Source organism: Acanthaster planci, linkage group LG20, assembly GCF_054643075.1.
Source record: "Acanthaster planci isolate LZ-2023a linkage group LG20, COTS_SCS, whole genome shotgun sequence".
NCBI lineage: Eukaryota > Metazoa > Echinodermata > Asteroidea > Valvatida > Acanthasteridae > Acanthaster > Acanthaster planci.
In genome coordinates this window covers 10042664-10062874 of record NC_141796.1, presented here as the reverse complement: position 1 = coordinate 10062874, position 20211 = coordinate 10042664, and the positions used below count along the sequence as shown (strand labels likewise).

The window sequence follows — 20211 nt, the reverse complement described above, 5'->3', positions numbered from 1 at the left end:
AAGGTGGAGGTCCGGTCTGGTCCAATCCGGTCCGGTCCCGTCCAATAGCCCTCCTTTCATTATTGAATTGCTCTTTGGATACTCACTGAATTGTTCATATTGTGCCTATATTGCACATACAATGCATTCCGTGCAACTCCACTGACAAAAGGTTTATGAAAAGAAAAACCAAATACACACACAAACAAAACATTGCGATAGCCGACAATTACTCGTCAGAAAAGGTTTATTTACTCTGGGTAGACCTTGAAAACCTGAGAAGTTTGACACATTGCCCGAAATATCAGAGTCCTCTTCTATAAAAGAAGACTGTTGTGCCGGGACAAGCCTCTCGCCACCTGTGATCAACATAGCATGGAACTTGTTAAAAAAATTGATAGAGGATAAAAGTCTGAAAGATTGATGACATAAGTGGCCCCAATTTCGAAGTCTAAATTGATAATGTGTTAATTTAGCTTGTATTATCAAGACATAGCATGCGATGGGGCATTTCACAAGCGGGGCAAGTTAAAATTGGTGTACAGGCTGCTGATTCACCCCGTGGTTTCCTGTGAAATTATTTCTTTAGTTGAAAGAAAAACCAAACAATATAACTGTCCTCACTCAGCGGTAAAGGGTGCACCATTTGCTTCGGCGCGCGAAGGGCTCGAAGACCTTTTTTGAAAATCACTAAAAGTGCTGCCTATGAATTTAAAGTTTTGTTGCACGTTGAAGCCTCGAACAGAGGTAGACATTGGTTTTCAAAATGGCAATGCTCCTCAGAAGTACTTCGCAGGGGGGTCTTTTGGTTGATTTTTGTTCCACAAGTCATCAGTTTTCCGGGTCGAAAATTACACAGAAAATGAAAGATAATTTTGCAACGTTTAGCAAACCTAATTCGTCTTTCCAACAACTTGGAGAGAAGTAGATTTGTCCCTGATTTTCTGAAGTGGGCGTATTTGTCAAGATTACCTTTGGCAGTTGATCGTGACCCCGCACTATGCATGGTCTCCGCTCTTGTTCTTGAACCTTAAAGTTCTATGTCTAAGGTTAATTGTTTTCAAACAAGATAAGAAAACTTCTCTCCTTGAACCTACCGATTATCACTCAAGGGGTTAATTCACTGACGGCATGAAGAATTTTGTGCGGTTATGTTGTCACAAAATAGTCATACACAGTGGCGTATCCAAGGGGGCGTGGAAGTGCCCCAACGCCCCCTTGGTCACCCGTAGCTGTATCAAAACTGTGACAATCCGGGAGATAACAAAATCACCGAAGTAAAATTTTGCCCCACGTGTTGGTCAAATCTTACGACATGTTTTTGGTTATGTGGTGTGGCATTTTCAGACAACGTCTGCGTCGCCCGTTCAAGTGTTTGGCACGGATAATACGTTTAAGAATTCTTGAAAGGCTTAACAGTTACAAAATAGAAAAGAAAAGACAAAACACGGTGAAGATCGGCCTAAGTTGGGACAAAATTTACAATGGAGATTCCGCATTCGGCACTTTTCCATTTTCGATTGAAAAACACAAAATAAACAGTCTGTTTTCTGGATCGAAATAAATTCTTCGCTATCATAATACGACATGCGCGAGCTCTGATATATCCATTACACTCCACTGCATTTGAGGTCGATAGTACAGTGGCCCACGGTATCATAAAAGTGAACGTTATCTTTTGTTTACAACGAAAGCCACATGAACAATCGAAACCTGCTGCAATATATCTATGCGGTTGGAAATCATTTAAAGGAAGATAAAGGACGGACAGAACCCCCCACCCTCGCCTTTGTGTTGGTCATTGTTTGATCGGAATCTCAGGAATTCTTTACAGACTTCTAGGGGGGATGTGTTAGGTAACAATAGTCTAGAGTGTGTATAGGGATTGGACAGGTAAGGGGGGTACCCCTCCGTCCCATATCTTGCCTGGTATATCGCAAAGAGCATTTGCTCCAAACTGTACATTTTGCTGCACATGCGCATTATTCGTTCAGTATATTTCTATTTCTTTTTTAATCCTTTAATTGCTTATAAGAGCCATCCGCTGTAACCTCAAGTTATGGTTATCACTAATTGCTAGTCATAATCATCTCCCTTGTAAGTAGATATTGCTATGGCGTCGGGTGCGTCGAATAAGCCCGGAAGCGCTATGCTGTAAAATCGCTCCGTCTGGTACCTGGGATCATTCTCCACATAGTTCAGGTAGTCTGGGGCGCAAGGCCACAGGCAGTCGTCAGCTATTATAACCGTTCCCTTGCGAAGGAGTCTCTCCTTTTCCAACTCCTTGATGTCGGTCTTGTACAACCACTTGCTGTGGTCCAAAACGACCAAATCCAGCTTGTCCACGGAGTACTCGCTGCGGAGGACTTTGATGACGTCATCTGCTCTTCCGTTTACGACAGTGATGACCTGCATTATTTATTTACAGATTAAATACTGAATCAGAATGAGAGGCCAAATGTAGAAATTCATGTATGCTGAGGCTTAGTCTAAATAGCGTTCGGTGCCAAACCTTTCTTACATTGTAAATTGTAGGTTGCTCCATCTTGTTTGTCAATGATCTTAATGCAGCTGAGATCTTGGGGGAGGGGGCAGAGTCCCCGGCTGTGAAATGATCTTCTTAAAGGGTTGAGGGCCCATGCGATTAATCTGTCTTAGATGCACTTTCAATACAATGTCACATATTCACATACATTTATTTAATATAATATGACAATATAAAACAGTAAATGATGCTACGATCTCACAGCGTTGAGTTTGGTCAGATATTTCTCAATACGATTATGATGAAGCCAAGCACTGGATTATTGGCCCAATGTCTGACCTGAAAATCGTCAGACTACCTGACAAAATCCGCCCTGCCTTGCAATCAATCCTCCTCTTGCCACATTTGTATCTAAAATATTGTCCTGACCAAGAAGTAGGTACATTTGTGATATCACGTGCGATTGTGTCCTGGTTGAAAGGGGTTCGTGGTTCTGTAGACTAGCGTACCTTGTCTACACACATAACGTCCTTTAACCTCGATCCCCTCTGGCTAAAAGGTTTTGATGTGTCTGACGCAGTACCTTTCAGAATCTTTCAAACTGGATCGCCTTTTTTGTGGACGTTGGTCATACAACCTATGTACCTTATCAAGACCAGCAAAGCGAACCATTTCTCGGGCCACTTCGGCGTATTTCACGTCAGTCTCCACCGTGATCAGACGGCCTCCGGGTGGGATATGTCTAGCTACTGCCATTGCCGACACACCGACGTAGCAACCCAACTCGAAGCAGACTTTGGGAGCCGCTTTCCGCACAACCTGCTCCATCTTTAGCCCTAAAAACGCGCAGGAAATGAAACAGTACAAGTCAGCGAAGGGGAAGATCGACTGCTCCAGAGGTTGTGGATGTAGAGGTCCATTGCTTGATAGCAGATAAATAAGAGTCTGTTTCACTGGGTAGATTTGAATATAAGAAATTGAACTAAGAGATGGACACTATCTCTTCATGCGTTCAGTATCATTTCATAAGAAGGAACATCAACTCAATCCAAACGTCTAAACCCGACAGAGCCCCTATACACTAAATCGAACGAAAAGCAACCCCAGACCCTTATTAGTCAGTGTTAACTAATTGTAATGTTTGCCGTCTGGATTTTTCACCCTTAATCCTGAAACTCATACCCAAATCCAACTATTAATATGACCAAGTATACTTCTTAAAAGGTGGTGTTTAAAAAACACCGTGCACTGCAAAACCTGTGGTGTTAGAATCAAAACTTTTTAGTGATATCAGATGATCACACAATAGGGTGTTACTGCAACACCGCTGGTGTTACTTGGAACACCTATAAGCGTGACAGTACACTGGAGGGTGTTAAAGGTAGCACCAAATAATACCAAAATTTTAACAACAGTGAAAAATGTTGGTGTAGTGGTCTGATAATACCGGGGTTGTTAAATTTAACACCCCCTTTTTGCAGTTTGGAGTTAAATAAAAATCCCTGTTGTGAAGTTGGAACCACAGGAATATTCTTCCAAATATGCCAATACTGAATTACATTGCTAGAGACATGAAGCATTGCAACGGAAGAGCAGTTGTTCACTATAAGGTGACAACATGTTCATTTCTTTGCCACCAGCCATGCAAGGATCGAGCTGATGACAAGTGAGCGAAACTTACTTTTTTCAGGTAAGACAGCTATTGTCACCTCGTGGTCCGTGTAATATGCATCTATGGCAGCTATCACGCTGGCCGGATCGCCCTCTCTTGCCGTCTTTTTAACGAAATCAAGCACCCGCTCTCCGGTCGTGTTCCCATACCAAAAGCGGCGCCAAACGTATTGGAAAAGAACCCGGGTGAAAAGAATCCAGAAGAACTTTGGGCTGCCGTTCACATAGATCGTTTCCAAGACGCCTTTCAAGTCTAGGAACCCCTTTGGAAGAAAACACAAGGCAACAGGAGTTGAGAGTACATAGCATGAAGATAACGGGGACATGAAATGGAAACATGTGTTGTTTATAAGGCTTCCCATCTGATGCTCCGTCGCAGTATCCCCTCCAATTAAGCAACAAAATTCAAATCAAATGTTGTGTACACCACCCGTACATGGGTACCTGCTCAGTCGCAAATGCATTCATGCCACTCACGAGTCTCTACATGAGAAGGGTGCGACGAGGTCCTTGTAGGGTGCTTCATAAGGAGCCGGCCACAACGATTTAACGGAAAAGATTATTGAAATTTAAATGAAAAGGAGGAACTTGAAATGTGTACTTGTTGGTCGCAAAGTGGAGGTTTATTTTAATATAAAGGACATTTGGTCGAAATTAAAACCAAGTTTCAAAGGGAGCCATTTGAAAACGGTACTTCATACATTACATCACACTGGTCATACACATCTTTGGATGACAGTTTTTTAACTAGTGTATGTCCAAGACAGCCCATATACAAACTTTATTGTTTCTCTGTCTGAAGATTTAAAATGAAAAATGAGAAATTTCTCTTTAAGTACACGAGAATAAAAGGAATACTTCCCAGAGAACCATGTGTGTGTATCAACCGCGTTTACACCGAGAGGCAGATGTTAAGACTGACTGGAGCCTTTTGTGTATTCCATAATTTTCTTGCGCTCTGTTTCTCAATTTATTCTGTGGGAAACTTACGTGATTGTAAGCTTCCAGAAACTTAGCGTTATACAGTACCGTAATTTGTGGAACTGGTGAAACATCCGTATAAATGCAAAAATGACCACGGGACGACACGACAAGCACTGAACAGTGAAGCTCAGTCTGTACCCAGTGCGTCAAGACTGACGACACGCGATCCACTGGCCACTTGTTTGTGTGAACCGGGCCAAGATTCCGGTATTAAGGGGTGTCCTGTGCCCCCGTATTTTCCCGAAAGGAGTCAGCTTGTATCCCGCTAATTCGTCTATGTTGTTCGTTAAGAAATGATTTTTTCCTACTTACAATTTTGATTTTTTTTAATTTTCTATCAAACCTACCATATTGAGCACTGTTTCGCTGACGGCAGACGACAATTTCTTCTCGGGACATGAAATGACTGTTGCACGAAATACCACACCGAAGCGACGGAGCGTTGAAGGACAAAATCATTCACGCGTCGAACAGTCATTACTGACCTTTGAGTCTTGGCTCGTGTAGACAGAAATGGAAATCATTATCGCCGCGTCTATATTTACCCTTCTGCGGAGTTCGTTAAACTCTGTTGCAAAGCTCGGTGCCCTACAACCACCCCCACAAGAAATCGTCGCTGTGCCATTGAATAAAAAAGTCTTTAAAGGCAAAGCATGGCTATCTCTGGGGTCCTCTTAAGCCTCAAATAAATCTGTCTTTCTACTGCTAAGGTCGGGGGGGGGGGAGATAATTTCCCGGCGGTGAGATCATGAAGTGGTTTTAGGAAACTGAAATTGGAGATTGAGCTCATTAATGATCTGGGATGAAGTTATATTAATCGGAAAATTTCGTGATGTAAGTGTTAAATCAGCTGGGAAAATCTTTCCTGCACTCCATTACATTTGGACTCGAAAGAGACCAATCAGGAGCGTCGACAATACAAGAACTTTCCTTTGTTTTTATTGACAGCCACTTTTTTTTGGGCGACCAAGGTTTGATGAAAGTTATTCTAATTTGGCTGCAGCTTTTTCCTCAAGTTGCATATTTTACTCTTTATGCATTTTCATGGTATGTGCAAGCCAACTATAGTTGGTATTGATTGATTATTTAGATAGCTGCGTGATTATATCTTGTAATTTTTTGCCCTGAAGGTCTGTCATGGTTTGCCGTCCACTGGATAGTGTATTTTGACAGATTTTAAAACTTTTGCCAACCGGATCGTTTTATCCTTAATGACAAAACGCAAAACTGTGGTCCTTCAAAACCTATGATAAACCCCGTCATTTCATTGATGAGGTCTGAAGGGGGGGGACCTTCCTGGCCGTGAGAAGATCTTATAATTAAAAGGCCAAGTTTAGCTTTACAGGATTTTTTTCAAAACTTCTAACAAGGAAGTCTGAACCCAGACTCAGTTTGGACAAGCAACTGTACAGTGTCAATTGACACAGTTTCACAACATCACAACAGCTCCTCAGGTCAAACACTCAGTTTAATCATTGCATTGATCGGCGATTCGATTGTCGGATCGTTGTGTGGCAGATGAAGGTGGAGGTCCGGTCTGGTCCAATCCGGTCCGGTCCGGTCCCGTCCAATAGCCCTCCTTTCATTATTGAATTGCTCTTTGGATACTCACTGGGTTGTTCATATTGTGCCTATATTGCACATACAATGCATTCCGTGCAACTCCACTGACAAAAGGTTTATGAAAAGAAAAACCGAATACACACACAAACAAAATATTGTGATAGCCGACAATTACTCGTCAGAAAAGGTTTATTTACTCCAGATAGATCTTTGAAAACATGAGACGTTTGACATTGTGCCCGAAATATCAGAGTCCTCTTCGATAAAAGAAGACTGTTGTGGGGGGGACAAGGCCTCTCGCCACCTGTGATCAACATAGCATGGAACTCATTAAAAAAATTGATAGAGGATAAAAGTCTGAAAGATTGATGACATAACTGGCCCCAATGTCGAAGTCTAAATTGATAATAAATGTTCTTTGGCAGTGCCAACAGTGTCATAAGTGTAGACCTTATCTTTTGTTTACAACGAAAGCCACATGAACAATCGAAGTCTGCTGCAATTTATCTATGCGGTTGGAAATAGCTTTTGCTCCAAACTGTACATTTTGCTCCCCATACATTGTACGTCTGCTTAGTATATTTCCATTTCTTTTTTTAATGTTTTGATTGCTTTAAAAAGAACCATCCGTTGTAACATCAAGTTTATGATTATCACTGCGGTTCTGGTCCTAATCATCTCCATTGTATGTGGATATTGCAATAGCGTCGGGTGCGTCGAATACGCCCGGAAGCGCTATGCTGTAAAATCGCTCCGTCTGGTACCTGGGGTCATTCTCCACGTACTTCAGATAGTGTGGGGCGCAAGGCCACAGACAGTCGTCAGCTATGATAACCGTTCCCTTGCGAAGGAGTCTATCCTTTTCCAACTCCTTGATGTCGTTTTCATACAACCACTTGTTGTGGTCCAGAACGACCAAATCCAGCTTGTCCACGGAGTATTCGCTGCGAAGGACTTTGATGACGTCATCTGCTCTTCCGTTTACGACGGTGATGACCTGTATAGTCATATAGATTATATAGTGAATCACCATGAGAGACCAACATTTTGTAGAATTTCATGTACGCTGAGGCTTAGTCTAAATAGCGTTCGGTGCCAAACCTTTCTTACATTGTAAATTGTAGGTTGCTCCATCTTGTTTGTCAATGATGTGTTCCCTTTGTCATCAGCCAAAGTCTAGTACAAGGTTTGGCAGCTGTTCACTGACTCATCCCTTCGCCCCCTCGGTTAAAAATCAGAATAATCTTAATGCAGCTGAAATATTGGAGGGGGGGCGGACGGATTACCCCGGCTGGGAAATGATCTTCTTAAAGGGCCCGTGCAATTAATTTATCGTAGATGCACTTTCAACACAGCTTCACAATTATTCACTACTTTTATTCAATATAATATGACAACATGATGTTGTGATCTCACAGCGTTGAGTTTGGCCAGATCTTTCTCAAGGAGATAAAGATGAAGGCAAGCACTGGGGTATAAGCCCAATGTCTGACCTATACAACCGTCAGACTTCCTGACAAATCCGCCCTGCCTTGCAAACAACCTTCCTCTTGCCACATTTTTATGTCAAATATTGTCCTGACCTCGAAATAGGTAGGTTTGTGATACCACGTGTAATTGTGTCCTGGTTGAAAGTGGTTCGTGGTTCTGTAGACTAGCGTACCTTGTCTACACGCATAACGTCCTTTAACCTCGATCCCCTTTGGCTAAAAGGTTTTGGTGTGTTTGACAAAGTACCTTTCAGCATCTCTCAAACTGGATTGCCTTGTTTGTGGACGTTGGTCATACAACCTATGTACCTTATCAAGACCAGCAAAGCGAACCATTTCTCGGGCCACTTCGGCGTATTTCACGTCAGTCTCCACCGTGATCAGACGGCCTCCGGGTGGGATATGTCTAGCTACTGCCATTGCCGACACACCGACGTAGCAACCCAACTCGAAGCAGACTTTGGGAGCCGCTTTCCGCACAACCTGCTCCATCTTTAGCCCTAAAAACGCGCAGGAAATGAAACAGTACAAGTCAGCGAAGGGGAAGATCGACTGCTCCAGAGGTTGTGGATGTAGAGGTCCATTGCTTGATAGCAGATTAATAAGAGTCTGTTTCACTGGGTAGATTTGAATATAAGAAATTGAACTAAGAGATGGACAATATCTCTTCATGCGTTCAGTATCATTTCATAAGAAGGAACAGCAACTCAGTCCAAACTTGCCAACTGGACAGAGCCCAATGCACCGAATCGAGCGAAAAGCAACCCAGCTAGTCCCCTTAATTCCCCGAAGAGTGAGCCATGTTGTATTTTACGTCCAAGTGGGAGCGTGACTCACTGTGAGTCACACTGTTAATTAGGTAATATTACTAGCTAGTGTTACAAAATTGTAGTGTTTGCTCTTTAGCTTTTTTACTCTTAACCTTAAACTGATGCCCAAATCCAACCATTAATATGACCAAGTATACTTCTTAAAAGCTGGTGTTTAAAAAACACCGTGGAGTTAAAATTAACCCCTGTTGTGAAATTAGAACCACAGGAATATACTCCAAATATGCCGGTAGTGATTTACAATCCTGGAAACATGAAGTATCGCAACGGAAGAGCAGTTGTTCACTATAAGGTGACAACATGTTCACGTCTTTGCCACCAGCTATGTATGCGTTGTAGGAGCAGTTGGCAAGTGAACGAAACTTACGTTTTTCAGGCACGACAGCTATCATGACCTCGTGGTCCGAGTAATATGCATCTATGGCAGCTATCACGCTGGCCGGATCGCCCTCTCTTGCCGTCTTTTTAACAAAATCAAGCACCCGCTCTTCGGTCGTGTTCCTGTACCACAAGTGGCGCCAAACGTATGGGAAAAACATCCGGGTGAAAAGAATCCAGAAAAACTTCGGGCTGCCGCTCACATAGACCATTTCGAAGAAGCCTTTCATCTCTTGTAGGAATCCCTTTGGAAGAAAGGCAAGAGGAGTTGAGGGTACATGTAAGATGAAGATAACGAAGACATGCAATAGAAATATATGCTGTTTATAAGGCTTCCCATCTGAGATGCTCCGTCGCAGTATCCCCTCCAATTAAGCAACAAAATTCAAATCAAATGTTGTGTACATCACCCGTACATGGGTACCTGCACAGTCGCAAATGCATTCATGCCACTTGGGAGTCTCTACATGAGAAGGATGCGACGAGGTCCTTATAGGGTGCTTCATAAGGAGCCGGCCACAACGATTTAACGAAGAAAGATTATTGAAATTTACATGAAAAGAAGGAACTTGAAATGTGTACTTTTGGGTCTCAGAGTGGAGGTTTTTGTTAAGATAAGGGACATTTGGTCGAAATTAAAACCAAGTTCCAATGGAAGCCATTTAAAAACGGTACTTCACGCATTACATCACACTGGTCATACACATCTTTGGATGACAGTTTTTTAAACTAGTGTGTGTCCAAGACAGCCCATATACAAACTTTATTGTTTCTCTGTCTGAAGATTTAAAATGAAAAGTGAAAAATTTCTCTTTAAGTACACGAGAATATACTTCCCAGAGAACCATGTGTGTGTATCAACCGCGTTTAACACCGAGAGGCAGGCGTTAAGACTGACTGGAGCCTTTTGTGTACTCCATAATTTTCTTGCGCTCTGTTTCTCAATTTATTCTGTGGGAAACTTACGTGATTGTAAGCTTCTAGAAACTTAGCGTTATACATGTATTATACCGTAATTTTTGGAATACATGAAACACCTATATAAATGCAAAAAGGACCATGGAACGAGCCAAGATTCCATTATTTCGGGGTGTCCTGTACCCCCGTATTTTTGCGAAAGGAGTCAGCTTGTGCCCCCGATAGTTAATCTATGTCGTCCATTGTACTTACAATTTTGATTACTTTATTTTCTATAAAACCTACCATACTGAGCACTGTTTCGCTGACGGCAGACGACAATTTCTTCTCCAGACGCGAAATGACTGTTAGTTGTACATTGTACTGAACGAAAATGCCACAGTGAAACGATGGGCCTTGGAAGACAAAATTGATACACACGTCAAACACTCGTCATTGACCTTTGAGTGTTCAAGTTGTTCAAGCAACTGTTTTATTTTTAGTTTCACATTGAACGATGGATACCTTTTATAACCACAACAGCTCTTCCAGTAAAAAAGTTTGGTTTTGTCGTTGAATTGGTGGCTCGATTGTCTGATCGTTGTAGCACTATAGGAAACAGTTTCCGTCTGACGGACCAGTGCCATCATTTTAGAAACGGTTATACCACTTTCCTTTGGATGGAGGGGAAAATGTGGATACTTTTAGGGCTGATGGAAATGCCTGGTCAACCACTTATAAAACAACAATTCCACCCCGGCCCCAGACTTTGGATGCGCCACCGTTTTCGACGGGTAAGTACCTCACCGTACTCAGTGGCACCGTGTCTTCCACCGCCATATATGTAACAAGCCGTGCTTGCATGCAGATCACTACAATACTTCTGGTCAACTGCGCAAGGTCGCATGCAAATCAGTAGTTGGTACGCAAGCTGTCAACAAAGAGCAAAGTTAAAACTTAGCATGCAAGACAGCCTTTGAAACTACTTCGACACTACATTTTTTCCATCTGCCTTTTATTTATGAAAAGAAACACAATTGTGGGGTTTGTAAATCAACGAAGGACATCCGGACTGTCAGATCTTGGTGCAACAATTTTCTCACCACCAATAGAGACCAATACAGTTTATTCGTTGGCCCTATAGTTATCATCATCAACATAGAAGGTTAATTTGTGTAAGGTCTACTTCTGATCTAGCGAAATAGATCCACAATTTGCAGATAACCACATTAATTTATACGTATTAATGGAAAGAAATGTAAAACTGGTGACTTCCGCATTCACGCGTAACTCTTCATGAAGTCCAAATATGGAACGAATTTTCAAACCGTAACATTTCAAATTACCAAAAAATGAAACTAAGTAAAAACAACATTGAAATAGCGGACAAGAAATACTATTTGCTTTTTCAATTTAACACCTACTGCCACACGAGACAAGTTTACCCAAATCAAGGCAAAAATGTGAAAGCTAGAAATGTGAATTATACTTCACACTCAATGAATATTAGTGGTTTTTGGAAACTGAAATTGGGAATGGAGCTCATTAATGATCTGGGATGAAGTTATAGTAATCGGAAAAGTGTTAAAACAGCTGGGAAAACATTTCCTGCACTCCATTACATTTGGACTCGAAAGGGACCAATCAGGAGCGTTGTCAATATAAGAACTTTCCTTTGTTTTTATTGACAGCCACTTTTTTATGGGCGACCAAGGTTTAATGACAGTTCATGCTAATTTGGCAGCAGCTTTTTCCTAAAGTTTCCCATTTAACTCTATGCTCATTTTCATGGCATGTATCGGCCAACTGGCTGGCATTAATTTGTTATTCAGGTAGCTACGTGATTATGTTGTAAACGGATCTGTCATGGCAAACACTGCGACTGTGACGTGGTGAATTAATAATTATGTCACCAACTATGTTTAAACGTCAAGTTTCGGCCCAGAAGAACAGTCAGTGATGACCTGTAGTTTAAAATCCTTACTGCGTTTCCTTTCTAGACGTCTCCTTTGTAAGTGGATATTGCAACGACGTCTGGTTCGTCGAATACTCCCGGAAGAGCCACAGTGTAGAACCGCTCCGTCTGGTACCTAGGGTCATTCTCCACGTACTTCAGGTAGTCCGGCGCGCACGGCCACAGGCAGTCGTCAGCCACTATTGTCGTTCCCTTATGAAGCAGGCCCTCCTTCTCCAACGCTTTGAGATCGGGCACATAAAGCCACTTGTTGTGGTCTAGAAGGACGAAGTCCAGCTTGTCCACGGAGTACTTGCCGCGCAGGTCTTTGATGATGTCTTCTGCTCTTTCATTTACAACGGTAACAACCTGCATGTTCAGAAAATCAAATTTCAGACAAATAAATATGGGCTTGACCGGTCTTAACGCTCGTTTAACAGCCAGTAAGTCAAGCCAGTTAAAAGTGATCACTTTTGACGGTTTGGTTCAACAATTTTCCTTCAACTTATATTTTCAAAGACATGGTTGTATTGGCCTGGGCCCCTCGCAAGTCAGTCACTCAAGATCAGCCATGTGATGGGCATTTATTAAGTACAATTGGCTGAACCGTCTTTGGAATAGGTATTTGTCCTGATTGGTGATTGGTAGGTCCGTGATTCCATCATGGGATCGTTTTCTCGGTGTACATGAGGTTGTGTTATGCCCATTCCCATTCGTTCCTTGTCTTCCCGTACGACGTACTTCAAGATAACGACTTATCCGCGATCAAAATTAGAAGCCATTACTGGGGGCCATCCTGTTCTCACGCAGGTGGTACGCGCGCGTGACATTTCTCTCAGACCAACTGGGTCTTGACTTGGTAAAATAAGCGCACGCACTCATGTTGAAATTCGTGCCTGTGTGTGATGGCCCTGCAGGAATGCCATCACCTAGGATTTGTCCATACCTGATCTAGACCAGCAAAGCGAACCATCTCCTGGGCCACTTGAGCGTTATGAGCGAGTAACTCCGTCGTAATCAGACGGCCTCCAGGGGGGATATACCTGGCCACTGTAATCGCCGATACGCCCACGTAAGTACCCATCTCGAGGCAGACTTTAGGGGAAGCCTTCCGCGCAACCTCTTCCACCTTTCGCCCTAGAAATGACAGTTAACGAAAAAGAAGACGAAACGAGAAGAGATAACGAGTGAGTGCTGCAGAGGCTAGGAGGAGGAGGCATACTGGTGTTGTTAAGTTTATACGAGAGTCTTTCATACCAGATACCTCGGAATCAAATGGATTTTAATTTCATAAAAAAGCCTTAAAATTCACTTTAAGAGAAGGACCAACTAAAACTTTCAACTTAGAGCGAACTGAACCGAACCAAGAATGACCCCCCAAACCCTGGATAGTGTATATTATGTTGCCAACCAGATCGTTTGACAGAATATACCCCTAGTTTAATCAGCACCTTAATGTAAAGTCCAAACACGAAATACAGTCCCAAATAGGTGACGGTCAGTGCTAAATTTGCCCTTAGTAGTTTATTGGAACTGTGCAGCTTCGACTAGAGAGAACAGTCGTTCCTTAAAAGGTAAATTTTTTGCCATCAGCAATGAATGCAGCGAGGAGACATGGTCGACAAGTGGGTGAAACTTACTCTTTTCGGGCGCGAAAGAAAGTATCGCCTCGTGGTCAGTGTAGTACACATCTAAGGCGTCTAGCACGCTGGCTGGATCGCCCTCTTTGGCCGTCTTTTTGACAAAATGAAGAACACGCTCTTGCACTGTGTTCCAGTACCACAAGGTGCGCAGGAACTGCGGCAAAGCAATTCGCGTGAAAGCAATCCAGAAAATCCTTGGGCTGCCGATTTCATAAAACATTTTTACAAAGCCTTTCACGTCTGCTAGGAGCCCCTGTAAAAGGACAAACAAAGTTTATTGGATTTGAAGATTAGCGGATGAAAACAAAGTACAAATAATGTGTTCTTCGAGCCGTGCAGTTCTGCCAGATGAGGTGCCTTTCTGAGATGCCCCATTGCAGCAGTTGGTCCATTTTACAAAATTTGGATAAAACGGAAAAAGGCGGGGAAATACTAAAGGGTACGGTAATGTGGCTCAAGTGAAATTAATAAACTACAGATGTCTGGTTCAATTCCAACAAAAAGGCCAAATAACGAATACAAGTTGTCCTTTGACACACTGATAGTCTCAGCATGTTGTTGTTGGACACTGAATATTATTTATTTTCTCATTCACCATTTAATAACGTACCATTCTGAACACAGTGTTAAGCTGAATTTGGATTCCAAACTTGTTGTCGCTACCCTCTCAGGATCTGAAATATGTATAAAATGGCTGCGCTGAACGAAAACGTTACATGAAAAGCAGTCAAACCTTGGATGACAAATTGGTCCACACCTTAAACACTCATGGCTGACCTTTGAGTCTCGGTGCACAGATCGAGACGCCGCTTGCTTTGCTTGGCATTTAAATGAATGTAAATGAATTTACCTTCTTGATCCAGCTGATGGGTACGGTGGCTCTAAAGGGACATCGCCAGTTGTCAATATTGACGTCGATGGTGATCGCGCATATTGTCGAGATTTTCTCCAGACTGCAAGCCAGGAAGACCATATGCGCGCTGATGTCATGTGATGTGCGAATAGGAGGAAGTGTCACGATTTATTAGCTGGATCCGTCACAAAATCACAAACCGACAGGCTTCCCGATCAACACCGCTGTGTCTTACAAAACAATCCCCCTAGTGCCTTGTGTTATGGTTCCAAGAGAGGTTTTTGTTTTGTTCATTCTTAGTTATCTAAACACAAAACGCGCTTCTGTTTTGGAGAATGCCAAACATTCTACACCTTTCAGAAAACCTTAGAGGCTTGGTTAGCTGTCGTTGTTTGTTAAAGCTGTATACCTTTTGAAGATCAAAAAAGCGAACCATCTCGTAGGCCGCTTTGACGATTGTAGTATCTATCTCTGTCGTTATCAGACAAAGTCCAAGAGGGCATAACTAGCTACTGCAACCGCCAACACACCCACGCAACAACCCATCTCCAAGCAGACTTTTGGGCCCACCTTCCGCGCAACTCGTCATTTTTTGTCCTTGAAAAATATGGGCAGTTCATGAATCAGGAAACGAGAGGGGAGAGTGAGTGCAGATTCATAAAAGCCTGTTATATTGGGTAGATTTTGAATGAACAGTAACAAAGATATCGCTGCAAGAAAAGGACCAACAACTCAATCAAAACTTGTGAACTGCGGGCAGAGACAGCCTTTGAAACTACTTCGACACAACAATTTTCTTTGTCCCTTTATTTACGAACAGAAACACAATTACGAAGTTTGTTTGTCAATAATGGACATCCGGACTGTTTGATCTTAGTGCTATAATTTTAAAACCACAGATAGAGACAATACATTTTTTGTTGGCCCTTTATTAATCAATATATGCATAGAAATAGTAAAGTAGAAAAAGTAATTTTGTGTAAGGTCTATTACTGATCCAGCGAAAAAATTCATAACTTGCAGATAACATTTATCCAAAGGTAAAATTAGAATCTTTTCTACGTGTATGCGTAACTCTTCATAGAGTCCACAGATTGAACAAATTCTCAAACTGAGACATTTCAAATTACCAGAAATGAAATTCGATGAAAACCACACTGGAATGACTGACAAGAAGATTTACACTGATTGCCACAAGGGGCGAATTTGCTCAAATCGGAATAAATCAGAATGCTAGAAATTGAAATGTACTGATCGCTTTTTGAAATTGAAGATTGAAGATAAGTATTATTATCGGAAATTTATGTTAATAGAACAAGAAAACCTACTTTTGTGTATTCCGGTACATCTGAACTCGAAAGAGACCAATCACGAGACCTATCTTTTTTTTGTTTACATTGACCGTCACTTTTTTATCACTGGTGGGCGACAAAGGTTTGATGAAAGTTGATATTCTAATTTGGCTACACCTTTTTCCTTATATTGCCCATTTTGCTCTAGACGCATTTTCATAGTATGTGGGCGAATTAGGTGGTATTAATTTATTATTTAGTGTTTCAAAAATTTCGTTATTACTTTGTAAATGATTATTTTTTACTCGGAGAGCCTGTCATGGTTTGCCAATCAAATTAACTGCGACTCCAACATGGTAAATTAATTTTCTGCTTTATGGGTGCACCCACGCAAGAAGGCCCAAAATATGTCCGCCGAACTCATTAGAAAAAGGTATACCCTCCAAAATACTCTATGTTAGAGATTCCTGAGAGCCATGAAATTGAGGAATCGGAGAAAATATGGCACTGAAGCTCTGGCTTGGACTTTGCGCTTCCAGTTTGGCCGTTTTGCGGAGGGATAGTCTTTAAAAATGGCTACTTTTCTGGGGAGGGACATTTTCTTCATTTTAGGGGTGGTCTGCTTCTGGTGAAAATTTTTTCGAAAACTCATTGGTCAATCCCCCGAAAAAAATGAAAGGAAATAGAAGGGGACATGTCGATCATCGTTTTTCTGTGCTGCCTGGACACCTGTGAGAGTTGTGAGTATTTTAAAAATAATTGTGAAGTGTGGGGATTTATCACTCCTGTCTATGGGAATTTATTTGTAGTGGTGCACCCTTGCGTAAGTTTAGAGTCGAGTTAAAAGATGACATGCGCGAGACCACTGTATTGGTACCCGTGTATAAAATGCTTGGGATCTCTTCGGGGCTCGTTATCATTCTTTTTAAAAAATCGCAAAAATAAATCACATCGCGATATGTTTTCAACTGTGTCGTGAAAATAATGTTTTCAAGTTAACATTTATACAAAATGTCAATGAAAAAAATTGGAAAAAGTTTGAGTGCATGGCCTATGTACTACATTCTACAGCGCCCGTCCATGACAGAACGGAAAATTTATAGCGCGGCACTACAGCATGCGTTGCTGATCTATTTATGCTGCATCTGGATCTGTTGTTTAGACCTAGGTCCAGAAATTAGACCTACTACACTTGAATTTGACTGTAAGTGTAACCAACATACAAACCTTCTTGGTTATATGAGCTAGCTAAAATGCACTGCCAAATTTCAATCTTCCTTGGTAACAAGTGTCACATCAAGTGTCACATTTTTCTCTATACACATTATTCAATACCGGCGATGCACAATAGTGCGCCACCAAGATTTTGCAACGCGGTGACCTATCTCAACGAGCGAAATCTGTCGGCCCTTTCCAAAAGCGCATTGGGTCGGCAGATTTTGCACACTGTGATTGGCCAACGCGTTACAAACTCTGGGTGGCGCACTATTGTGCATCGCCGGTATTTTTACTGTGAAACGGTCGTATTAGTATGATTTTTTTGTAAATTATTACTTGTATTATGCTGACAGCTAGCCATGATTTGCCAACCAAACTGCGACTGTGACATAGTAAAACAATGTTTATTACACCAACTGTGATTAATCGTCAGGTTTTGATTAAAAACACTCAGTTGTAACCTCAGTATTAAGTTTTATTACTGTTTCTAATTATTATCGCCTCCCTTGTAAGTGGATATTGCAATGGCGTCAGGTATGTCGAACACCCCCGGAAACGACACACTGTAAAACCGCTCTGTCTGGTACCTGGGGTCATTCTCCACGTACTCCAGGTAGCCAGGGACGCAAGGCCAGAAACAGTCGTCAGCTATGATAACGGTTCCCTTGTGAAGGAACCCCCCTTTCTCCAACGCCTTGAGGTCGGGCAGGTACGACCACTTCCGGTGGTCCAGAACGACCAAATCCAGCTTGTCCACGGAGTACTCGCTGCGGAGGACTTTGATGACGTCTTCAGCTCTTTCATTTACGACGGTGATGACCTGCATATTCAGACATAATATAACGAATCACTCTCCAAACGAAATTAAGATCAAATTTCATGCTCGATGATATAATTGTCACGCACCTGAAGTTTAGTGTACGTGACGTTTAGCCTTCGAGGTTACATTGTGTTCACTCTTACCGTTATCAACACACAAAGCATACTTCAAGGGCAATCTCGAGTGAAGAAAAAGTTACATTCCATACTTTTCAGGAAACCTCAGACTCTTGGTTTGCCGTTATTGGTTATACACCTGTACCTGATCGAGACCAGCAAAGCTAAACAACTCCCGGGCCGCTTTGGCGGTTAAAGTGTCTATCTCCGTCGTGATCAGGCGGCCTCCGGGAGGGATATGACGAGCCACTGCCATCGCAGACACACCCACGAAACAACCCATCTCCAAGCAGACTTTGGGGGCTGCCTTCCGCGCAACCTCTTCTATCTTTCGTCCTAGACAATGGCAGTTAATGACACAGCAGTAAACTTAAGCTATATAAAGGTGAGGACAAGGGATGCAGAGGATAAGAAGCACAGTGCGTGATATCAGAATCGCGTCAGAAGGGTCTATCATAATTTGAGTAGATGTAACCAACTGTTAATATCACCTATGTTAAGGATTTGTAAAGATATTAGTAATTTAACGTTTCCTAAACGATTAAGCAAGTTAAGTGGGGGCCAGACATCACCCTCGCTTCACTTCCTTCAAGCTTTTGTTAAAGTAGACAGTTTGTTTGTGCGCCGAGGTCCGACTACAGTCCTGACCAGAATTGACATCGGAATTTCTGCCGGACTTCAAAGCGGAGGCCTAATTTCGTCCCTCATCGGATTCTGGATTTCACTTTGCTGCGGCGTGGACAAGGCACCGGTGATACCAAGTCACCAGTGCCAGGCTTCCCATTCCAGGCTGCCCTGTGCCTGGTGCCGTCTGGGTTGTGCCGGGTTTTTACCAGGTCACCGCCAGCGCCATGCCCTATCGGCCGCACCCTGTCCACTGGCCAGCTAGCCATTTCCCCGGGGAATATTTGTCATTGGCCACCCGTCGTCCACTCACTATATCCAAACAAGCGTTGGACATCGGAGGTCGTGATTCAAGATTATTCGATCAAGACCAGGATTTCTTGCGGCTTCTGCATTTTCGACCCCTAGTTAACTCAAGATTAGGATTCTGTAGAGTTCCGAAGTGAATACGTCACGCGCACATTTAGTGTGTAAAAGGCATTAGCGAGAGAGGGGGCGCGTGAACCAACACGCGCGCGTACTCCATTCGTTTGCACTGCACTTTCTAGTTCACAGTGACGTCACATTTCGGTACTCTATACATGGATGATTTTGTAAAAGGGTGGCGTGCTAAGTTTCCATGAAACGTGCAGCATCACCGTGACCAGTAATGTGTGGTGAAGTAGTCCTCGTTGTCAAGTGGGCGAGACTTACTTTTTTCGGGCATAACAGCTATCATGAGCTCATAGTTCAAGTGGTACTCCTCTAAGGCGTCTAGCACGCTGCCAGGATTGCCCTCTTTGGCCGTCTTCTTGACGAAATCCAAGGCCCGATATTCGATCGACTTTCCGTGCCACAAGGTGCGCCAAAAGTACGGAAAAATTATTCGGGTGAAAGTAATCCAGAAGAACTTTGGGCTTCCGATTTCGTAGATCAATTCCAAAAAGCCTTTCACGTCTGCTAGGAACCCCTGTGGCAGAAAGATAAACATAGCGATGGGACTTGAGTGTAGGTCTACACGAAGATACTAATTCTCCAAGCGGTACATGCAGTTCTGCTCGACTAAAGGGGTTCCCTTCCGACAACCTCCATTGCAGGGCCCCCTTCCATTGTTATCAAAATAGCACAGAAAATTAGAAAATGACAAAACCTCATAAGGTGGTATGCTTAGCACAACGCGACCGAAAACCCAAATTGGTTTCCGGGTCAATATCAATAAAAAAAAATGGTTGAGTTTGAATCGCAGCACGTTCGACATAACGAATGCCGCAGGTCTACTCCTTTTACGCGTAAGAAGTCTCATCTTCTTGTTTACTTGTTTTCTTTCACTCAGGATAAACGTTACTTCATTTTTACTAACCTACCATATTGAGCACGGTGTTTCGCTGACTGCGTTCTGCGTTCAAATCTTCGCAGCACATGAACTGTCTGTTCA

The 20211-nt window shown here is 42.6% G+C and overlaps 4 protein-coding genes across 4 annotated transcripts; all 4 read right to left on the bottom strand.

Annotated features, from left to right (window-relative positions):
• Positions 1-208: 208 nt before the first annotated feature.
• On the bottom strand, positions 209-5607 carry LOC110975054 (catechol O-methyltransferase-like). The gene is made up of 4 exons (XM_087130745.1): positions 5467-5607; positions 4146-4398; positions 3110-3300; positions 209-2388 (listed from the first exon to the last, which is right to left on the bottom strand). Exons 1-4 carry the CDS (start codon positions 5467-5469, stop codon positions 2056-2058), a joined length of 780 nt encoding a protein of 259 aa, XP_086986871.1. The 5' UTR covers positions 5470-5607; the 3' UTR covers positions 209-2055.
• Positions 5608-6837: 1230 nt separating this feature from the next.
• Positions 6838-10724, bottom strand: LOC147795921 (catechol O-methyltransferase-like). Its single transcript, XM_087130266.1, has 4 exons — positions 10584-10724; positions 9370-9625; positions 8482-8672; positions 6838-7679 (listed from the first exon to the last, which is right to left on the bottom strand). The coding sequence occupies exons 1-4, from the start codon at positions 10584-10586 to the stop codon at positions 7353-7355; spliced, it is 777 nt and encodes a 258-aa protein (XP_086986392.1). The 5' UTR covers positions 10587-10724; the 3' UTR covers positions 6838-7352.
• Positions 10725-10733: 9 nt separating this feature from the next.
• Positions 10734-14672, bottom strand: LOC147795920 (catechol O-methyltransferase-like). The gene is made up of 4 exons (XM_087130265.1): positions 14485-14672; positions 13872-14127; positions 13178-13368; positions 10734-12600 (listed from the first exon to the last, which is right to left on the bottom strand). Exons 1-4 carry the CDS (start codon positions 14485-14487, stop codon positions 12274-12276), a joined length of 777 nt encoding a protein of 258 aa, XP_086986391.1. The 5' UTR covers positions 14488-14672; the 3' UTR covers positions 10734-12273.
• An 823-nt stretch (positions 14673-15495) lies between these two features.
• Positions 15496-20211, bottom strand: LOC110974991 (catechol O-methyltransferase-like). The gene is made up of 4 exons (XM_022227007.2): positions 20141-20211; positions 19491-19746; positions 18319-18509; positions 15496-18057 (listed from the first exon to the last, which is right to left on the bottom strand). The coding sequence occupies exons 1-4, from the start codon at positions 20195-20197 to the stop codon at positions 17725-17727; spliced, it is 837 nt and encodes a 278-aa protein (XP_022082699.2). The 5' UTR covers positions 20198-20211; the 3' UTR covers positions 15496-17724.